Here is an 8,883-nt window from a genome sequence, read left to right on the forward strand (position 1 = left end):
AGTCCTGAAGTGCACACTACCATACTCAGTAGTATGGCACCACAGTTCCCTGTGTGTGTGTGTGTGAGAGACAGAATGAATATCTTGGCGAGCATCTCAGTAGTCCTGAAGTGCACACTACCATACTCATGCCACCACAGTTCCCTGTGTGTGTGTGAGAGAGAGAGAATGAATATCTTGGCGAGCATCTCAGTAGTCCTGAAGTGCACACTACCATACTCATGCCACCACAGTTCCCTGTGTGTGTGTGCGTGTGTGTGAGAGAGAGAATGAATATCTTGGCGAGCATCTCAATAGTCCTGAAGTGCACACTACCAGACTCGGTAGTATGCCACCACAGTTGTGTGTGTGTGTGTGTGTGTGTGTGTGTGCACTGCAGGAGTGCACTATTATGGCGTACTGTCTAATATATTAGTATCTGCGCCTTTGGTCTTGGACCAAATTAAGCTCCTTGCTGCAGCGGGGAACTCCCTGATTAAAGTGGATTTCAATGTAATTTTCTGGTCCATTTAAATGTAACGATTATTAATGATAATTTGGAAATAATAATGCTTGGATTATTATTATTATTATTATTATTATTATTATTATTATTATTATTATTATTATTCAAGACAACCTGTTGCTCCATTTATTGTTCTAATAACCTCCAGTCTCTATACCAGTTATTTTTGTGTATGTACTGTGAACAGGCTGTTTGCATGTTGATTTACTACAACAAGAAGTTGTTTAATTCATACAGTGCCTTTTCTAATGAGATTATCATGTGCCATTATACTACTATACAACCTTCAATTTAATTAGGCTAAAATATGACTGTTTTATTCCTCCTTTTAATAATTATTGTAATATTAAATAATCTGATCATAAGACAACAGTTTAAAAAAAATCTTTCATATTTTCTCTAATGTTCATTGAAAAGTCAATAAACTGATGTCACACTGCACATGCAGGTGGGGAAAATGATATTAATAAATCATATGTCTTGAGGCAGCAAGGTGGTGTAGTGGTTAGCACTGTTGCCTCACAGCAAGAAGGTCCTGAGTTTGAGCCCAGTGGCCGGCGAGGGCCTTTCTGTGTGGAGTTTGCATGTTCTCCCCGTGTCTGCGTGGGTTTCCTCCAGGTGCTCCGGTTTCCCCCACAGTCCAAAGACATGCAGGTTAGGTTAACTGGTGACTCTAAATTGACCGTAGGTGTGAATGTGAGTGTGAATGGTTGTTTGTCTCTGTGTCAGCCCTGTGATGACCTGGCGACTTGTCCAGGGTGTACCCCGCCTCTCGCCCGTAGTCAGCTGGGATAGGCTCCAGCTTGCCTGCGACCCTGTAGAACAGGATAAGCAGCTACAGATAATGGATGGATTGTCTTGATTCCCCCACCCACCCCCAGTGACCAAGTCAAAAGGCTGAGCCTTTGAAAATAAGTTATGTCCACACACAACTGTTTGTTTCTGTTTAACAATGATTTTGCATAGCACCCCCCCCCCCCCCAAAAAAACAAAAAAAACCCCTTTCTTTTGGAAATGACTTCAGCATGCTGACTGTTATATGTATATGTTAAGCAACTCTACCTAATATTGCAGACAGAAATCCAGCTGTCCTTCAGTGCGTCAGACCCTGAAGAATCATGTGGGTTCTGGAGAAAATCCGGAGCTCGGTGGAGAACAATGCTCCCCGGCCAGGGGAGGCAGGAGACAAACAGGACAAGACACCCATCTACAGCAACGTTCTTACCCCTGATAAGATTCCAGACTTCTTCATCCCTCCCAAGCTGGTGAGCTGCCCACCAGAGACTGAAACACCAGACGTGAAGCCCAAGGAAGGTGTACAGCCTTCCACCTCAGAGCAGATCATTGGTAACAAAATCAGCAGCCCTCGAAGTCCTCGCCTGGTCAGCAAACTAGCTGGAGACACCAAAAACCTGCTAAGGGCTGCCAACCGTCACATCATTCAGATCGAGAGTGCGGATGATGTTGTTGCTGGAGACACCAATGCTGACCCTCAGTCCCAGACAGCTATGTCTTTGTCATATATTCCAAAGACTCAGACCTCCTATGGATTTGCTACACTAATGGAGAGTCCCCATACTCGTCGGAAAGAGTCGCTCTTTCACTGTGACCACACAAGCCCAGTCACATCCCCCAACACCCAGCGCAAGTCAGCAGGCAAGTCCAGCATTGAAGTTAACCATCTGAACCCTCTGGATTTCAGTACATCCCATATCAACCCATATCGCTACTTTAGTGGGGGCGAGAGTGACACATGTTCCTCGGCTGAATCCTCTCCGTTCAGCTCGCCCCTGCTGTCCCGCTCTGCCTCCTTGCTCAAGATCTTCACCCATGAGACTCAGGCCAAAGTGGTCAAAGCCAAGAGGACATTTGCCCGGCATAGTTCACTCTCCACTGATGAGTGCAGCTCTGCAGAGCCCAGCCCCAGCGTGCCCAGGAGACTCCACTCTCCCGCAGATGGTGGAACTCTGGATCATCAGCATGGGAAGAACAGACAGCAAAGGGAGCACAGAGTCAACCTCCACAAGGGAGGAATGATCCGGCTCTGTGCTGATTATGATCCAGGAACAGCACGTTTGCGTGTCCGCATCATTGCAGCTGAAGACCTTTATGACCAGACGTTTGACATAAAGAGCATTAACTGCTGTGTATCCCTCTACCTCAACCCGGGCAAGCAGCAAAAGCAGAGAAGCACTATAATCAAGAACAGCCGCAATCCCGTCTTCAACGAGGACTTCTTTTTTGATTCTGTGAGCTCAGCTGAGGTGAAAAGCCTAGCTCTGAAGATCAAAGTGGTGAACAAGGGCACTAGCCTGAAAAGAGACAGCCTAGTAGGGGAGAGAGAGGTTCCTCTGGGGAAGTTGCTGCCTGGTCTTTAAGCCTACATACGGGCTTATGAGGGCTTAGTGCCTTGAAAGGAGGACTAATGTACCTTAAAGTAAATATCAAATCCTGTTACTATGTAGTATTAGCAGCAGTTCATTTAGCAGTGACTTATTTATTCATGCCTTCAACTCGAGCTCAGCCTTTAGATTCATTCTCAGAAAACAAAGTACAGCATTGTACCTTTAGAGCAGACCTGGGCATTTTACGGCCCGCGGGCCGCATCCGGCCCTTTGGTTTATTCTGACCGGCCCACATAAGGTTAATGAGAAATTACAAAATAAATGTATTTTCTAATTTTACCTCATGCATGGACTGAATGTGCATTGCTTTTATTTTGAAGTTGTGTTCAAAAAAAACGCAATGCGCGCGACATGAACATGACATGAAATCCCACGAAACCTAATCCCGCGATAACTACTTCTATAATTTGTCCAGACCAACCACAAACTTGTGCGTCATCCTTCAAACGGTCCAGCCAATCACATCGTGTGATGTCACCAGCAGGCGCTGGAGCCGATCTCCGGCGAAAAGCACCAAATGAGGTGATTAAACTACAAATGTGGGCATCATTATTATAATATGATGTATCTTGCTTGATATTTGGAGTAGAAAGACAATATTGTGATGTCTTTATTGTGTTTTGGGGTGAATGTGACTGAAAAAAAAATGGTACAAACGTTCACATTTTGTTAACCATTGTTTTGGGAAATTTGATTGAATAAATGACATTTTTTTGTAAGGCAACCTCGTTTTTTCCATACTCTTACCAGTCTTAGCAGCTTGTAAAAACAATGCTATTTACTGCTTTATATAAAGAAATACAATTAATAATATGCAGAATTTAGTTCAGCCTTTTGGTCCGGCCCTCCACAAAATGTTCTGTTTCTCATGTGGCCCCATGGAAAAAATAATTGCCCACCCCTGCTTTAGAGGTACAATGGCTTGTCACTGGGGCAGTATCCTGTAAGGTACTTATTTGTACCATTTATATATTGATTGGGAACATGTATGTACCTTTTTGGCCCTAAAAAGGTACACATGGTCACCTTGAAGTCCAATAATGAGCCCTAGGGGGTACATTAGTGTAGGTTGTACCTTGGAGAACAGAAACGGACTATATTGCACCAAAAAAAAAAAAAACCACAGTACCAGTCAAAGATTTTGAAAACTGCACAGTTTAGCATTTTTGTGTGTGTTTTTTTTTTTTTTTTAAAGTCCATTTTAAGTGCTTAGTAAAATTTGAAAGCCTGACCAAGGATCAGGTGTGAGTAAATCGATGTGTTAGAAATGACTATTTTACTGAAACAATTTAGATTTCATCAGAAATGGCCAAAACCTTATCGCTCAAAACATGCTATATATTTCCGTTTCAAGAATATTACACTTAGGGTCTCATTAGGCTCTTGGAGCAATTAGTTAATACATTCCTCAAAAATTTAGGTTTTGTGAACTGTATTAAAATATAAGAAGCTGCAGGTGTTCAAAAACCTTAGACTAGCAGTGTATATTGTTGTTGTGTAAAGTGACGCAGACAGAGCATTTGCTTCTTGACGGGGAGGGGAACAAAACTTTTTTTTTTCTTCTCTTCTCTGGAGGCCAGGAACTTTGAATTCCTTCAATGATTCAGTGTGCAAATGTCAACTTTGATCCTGGATGCATTAACCAGCTTATAATACATGGGGCCAAATTACTCAATTCTGATTGGTCAATCAAGGAGGGCTTTTTTCCTTAACGCAGGGCCGTATTTCTGAAATGCTATTGGCTAGTTTGTTGCTAGGTTACGGTTACAAAAATTAGCAAATTTTGTCAACAAAATGGCTTTTGTAAAGAAGTTCCAATAAAATTTTGCAAACCACTTTCAAAATCCTCGTGTCGTGTTGCCGTGTCATGATGAAAGACGGTTTAGGAACTGATTCAAACGTGCAAGATTGGTTCAGGAAACGTGAATGACAAATGTTGTGAACTTGAATGGCTTCCGAAGTATGAATTTGGCCCTATATATTATAAACAAGTAATCATATGGTTCCTCGTAAAATTAAGGATCGATCTCACTCGTGATTTCGAAGTTTTGAAATTACCGACTCGGGCAATTTTCAAAACTTCGAAGTCACTCGTGAAATCGATCCTTAATTTTACTCGGCCCCATACGATTACCTATACTAATTTGCAGGATGAATAGACAACCTGGAGGATAAGTAACCTGGAGGAGGCGACACCCTGTCTGACAGTTGTGCGTTGTCGTATGCTTACACTTGTGAATAGTTTTGTGAAACCCAAAAGCCTTAATAATTGAGGTGAAGGTTTGCATGTCTTCACCCAGTTTATCTGTACTATATTTTATGCTGAGTATGACTTGATTAACTCTGCTGATTATATTTCGCTATATAGCAAATATTAAATCGCAGATTGATTTTATATTTTTAAATTCTTTTTGTAAAAAGTACTTTTTTCCTGGGCACTAAATAAAACTGATGAAAAGAGATTGTGAAATATTAGTGACAATGGGGAACTAAGAGAAAGCTAACCATTTAAGCATTATTGTAATATGTTTTTTGTTGAATATCTAATTTAAATAATTCTATTTCTCAATACACGTGATAAAAATAAATTATTTGCTATGTGGTGATAATGCTATGAACCAAAACCTCAGAAAATAGGTGTATAAGTATTGAAGATGATTTGTGACTGTATTGGTAAAATATTAAAACCCATGATTATAGCTCAGGATTTATTGTAACAGCCCTCATTAAAATCCCTAATCAAAAACAAAGCATGCTAGCCAGCAGTGTACAAATTATCTCCTGTTATTTTGTCCTGAATTGCTGCTTAATTAAGCATGGGTAGCTTGACTTGTGAAGTTTTTCTCTTTTCTTGATCAAAAACTGTTCCAGAGACATGAAGGTTTTTAAATAAATGCTGTGGTTTTCTGTTAATGTTCACCTTTTTATCATAAATAGGTTTTGATCAGAAATTTACTCGTATGCTCACGTCTTCCTGTTATAACTTTTTTTTTTTTTTGTCGTTGTTTTGTTTTTTTGAGTGCCAATCCAATATACTTGATGTGTAAGTTGAAATTGTAAATGATGGATTGTAGTTCCTCGGTTATTGTGTTTGTAATTTATGTGAATTGATACTGATTTTGTGACCAGAAACCTGTAGATTTAAACTGTGAAATGTGAATGGGACATTAGATGTGCTTTATATGTGGCATGCTGTCCACACTTTTGCATAAATACTGCAATGTTCTGATGTATAAGCTTTTAATGGAAAACTGCAGGCTGTGGTAAGAATTGTATACTTTGGTTAACATAAGAAAAATAAAGTTATATGTGATAAAAGGTCTCCGAGCACCTTGTTAGATAAGTGAAGTTTCAATTCAATATAAATGGAGAAACATGTTTATTGGCTACAGCTGCTTTGTAGTTACACTACTGGTACTTTTATAGGTGTACCATGCAGGTGAACAGTTACTGACTGGAGCTCATTTAACTAATATTGCACAAGAGTGCCATTATTCTGAATGATGGCACGGCTGTGATTTGGCCATAACCAGTCACATTAACTAATCACAGCCATGTTGATTATTCAGTATAATCACACAATTGCATGTACACTACCGTTCAAAAGTTTGGGGTCACCCAGACAATTTCGTGTTTTCCATGAAAAGTCACACTTTTATTTCCCACCATAAGTTGTAAAATGAATAGAAAATATAGTCAAGACATTTTTCTGGCCATTTTGAGTTTTTAATCGACCCCACAAATGTGATGCTCCAGAAACTCAATCTGCCCAAAGGAAGGTCAGTTTTATAGCTTCTCTAAAGAGCTAAACTGTTTTCAGCTGTGCTAACATGATTGTACAAGGGTTTTCTAATCATCCATTAGCCTTCTGAGGCAATGAGCAAACACATTGTACCATTAGAACACTGGAGTGAGAGTTGCTGGAAATGGGCCTCTATACACCTATGGAGATATTGCACCAAAAACCAGACATTTGCAGCTAGAATAGTCATTTACCACATTAGCAATGTATAGAGTGTATTTCTGATTAGTTTAAAGTGATCTTCATTGAAAAGAACAGTGCTTTTCTTTCAAAAATAAGGACATTTCAAAGTGACCCCAAACTTTTGAACGGTAGTGTATATTGCTTTTATACAACTGCTCTATAAACAAGAAATTAATATACAACTCCAAAAAGTTGGGACGCTGTGTAAGCTGGAAATAAAAACAGAATGTGAAGATTTGCCAATCATGGAAACCGTACATTTCACTGAAAATAGTACAGAGACAACATATGAAATGTTGAAACTGAAATTTTGTTTAAAAAAAATGCTCATTTTGAATTTGATGTCAGCAACACATTTCAGAAAAGTTGGGATAGGGGCAACAAAGGAATAAAAAAGTTGTGTAACGCTAAAAAAAACCCCAGCCTAATTTGGTTAACTGGCAACAGGTCAGGTAACATGATTAGGTATAAAAAGTGCATCCCAGAGAGGCTGAGTATCTCAGAAGTAAAGATGGGGAAGGGTTCACCACTTTGTGGCCATAGTGAAGACACAATAGATTACCATTTTTTTTTCAAAATTGTCATCGTGAACTTCTTTCACGTTAAAGCATAAAAGTGTAGAGATCTATCTATTTTATGTGGTTATGGTAATTTATAGAACTGAGCTATTCATTATTTTGTATATTATACACTACTTAACCTTGTCCAAAACAAGTAATCTATTCTAGGATAAAAATATTACAGTATGTATTAGTAATTAATAAGAAGGTACGCATGTAAACTACTATCTGTCAGAAGTAGCAGCTTTACAGAGCTTCCATTGTCCATTCTTAAAGGCAGTATATAAATAAAATTGAATTGAACTGAGTTGAATTGAATTTCTCTCCAAACATCTGGTGGTTGTCCTAAAACCCTGTGTGTGTATAGGCTACTTTTTTTCTTGTAACAATGTGAAATAACAGTAGAATTTGTTTTAGTCTTGCCATCCAATATCATAACTAGCCATCACCGGTAGAGCCAAATCAGTAATTGTGTACTTATAAATTGGACCTGCATGGTAAGCCCTTCCATCCATTATCTGTAGCCGCTTATCCTGTTCTACAGGGTCACAGGCAAGCTGGAGCCTATCCCAGCTGACTGGGAGGGTACATCCTGGACAAGTCACCAGGTCATTGCAAGGCTGACACAGACAAACAACCATTCGCACTCACATTCACACCTACAGTCAATTTAGAGCCACCAATTAGCCTAACCTGCATGTCTTTGGACTGTGGGGGAAACCCGAGCACCCGGAGGAAACCCACGCAGACACGGGGAGAACATGCAAACTCCACAGAGAAAGGCCCTCACCGGCCGCTGGGCTCGAACCCAGGACCTTCTTGCTGTGAGGCGACACTGCTAACCACTACACCACCGTGCCACCCTTGCATGGTAAGCATTCCTGGTAAAAGATTCAATATACTGTAGATGCAAGGTAGCTGTATAATAAATTGACTTGCATGTGTAGTTCTTATGACGGGTGTTTCTGAACATTTCTCATTGTAGAAATGACAAAACCCAAAACTACTATTAAAAAAAAAAAAATCTGATATTTTGTCTCTCTTCTGATGTCCGAAGCTTTGGTTGTGCATACTAAATTAAAGACAGCAACCATATCTTTGCCCACATGGAGAAAATTTCCAATGTTTCCAAGACAATCAAAAGGAAGTCTGGGTGTTACTGATTTAAGACACAGGATCATCTGTTATAGCTGCCTGCTGCCAGACCCCTATGGCTCATTGGAGGGGGGGGAGAAAGAAGGCACACTTGTTCCTCCAAATAATCTGGCTACATTTTCATTTGCCTTACCTGGCATTTCCTCAGTCAGCTACAATGCAAGTCTTTTTTAAATTCCCTCTCTTGTTGGATTTTCATTTTGTTTAAGAGCCACTAGACGTTTTTTCTATGATCCAGACGACGTTGCCTGCATTCTGACTTGACAAGCAGCA

The 8,883-nt window shown here is 40.0% G+C and overlaps 1 protein-coding gene across 1 annotated transcript; it reads left to right on the forward strand.

Moving 5' to 3' along the window:
• Nucleotides 1-1,623: 1,623 nt before the first annotated feature.
• LOC132898883 (C2 calcium-dependent domain-containing protein 4C) lies at nucleotides 1,624-2,883 on the forward strand. Its single transcript, XM_060940550.1, has one exon. The coding sequence runs from the start codon at nucleotides 1,624-1,626 to the stop codon at nucleotides 2,881-2,883; it is 1,260 nt and encodes a 419-aa protein (XP_060796533.1).
• The last annotated feature ends 6,000 nt before the right edge of the window (nucleotides 2,884-8,883 follow it).

The sequence above is a fragment of the Neoarius graeffei genome, chromosome 15, assembly GCF_027579695.1.
Source record: "Neoarius graeffei isolate fNeoGra1 chromosome 15, fNeoGra1.pri, whole genome shotgun sequence".
NCBI classification, from domain to species: Eukaryota; Metazoa; Chordata; class Actinopteri; order Siluriformes; family Ariidae; genus Neoarius; species Neoarius graeffei.

Bases quoted from the DNA above. Each gene is read 5' to 3' on its own strand.
- LOC132898883 (XM_060940550.1), top strand. From the start codon at position 1,624: ATGTGGGTTCTGGAGAAAATCCGGAGCTCGGTGGAGAACAATGCTCCC.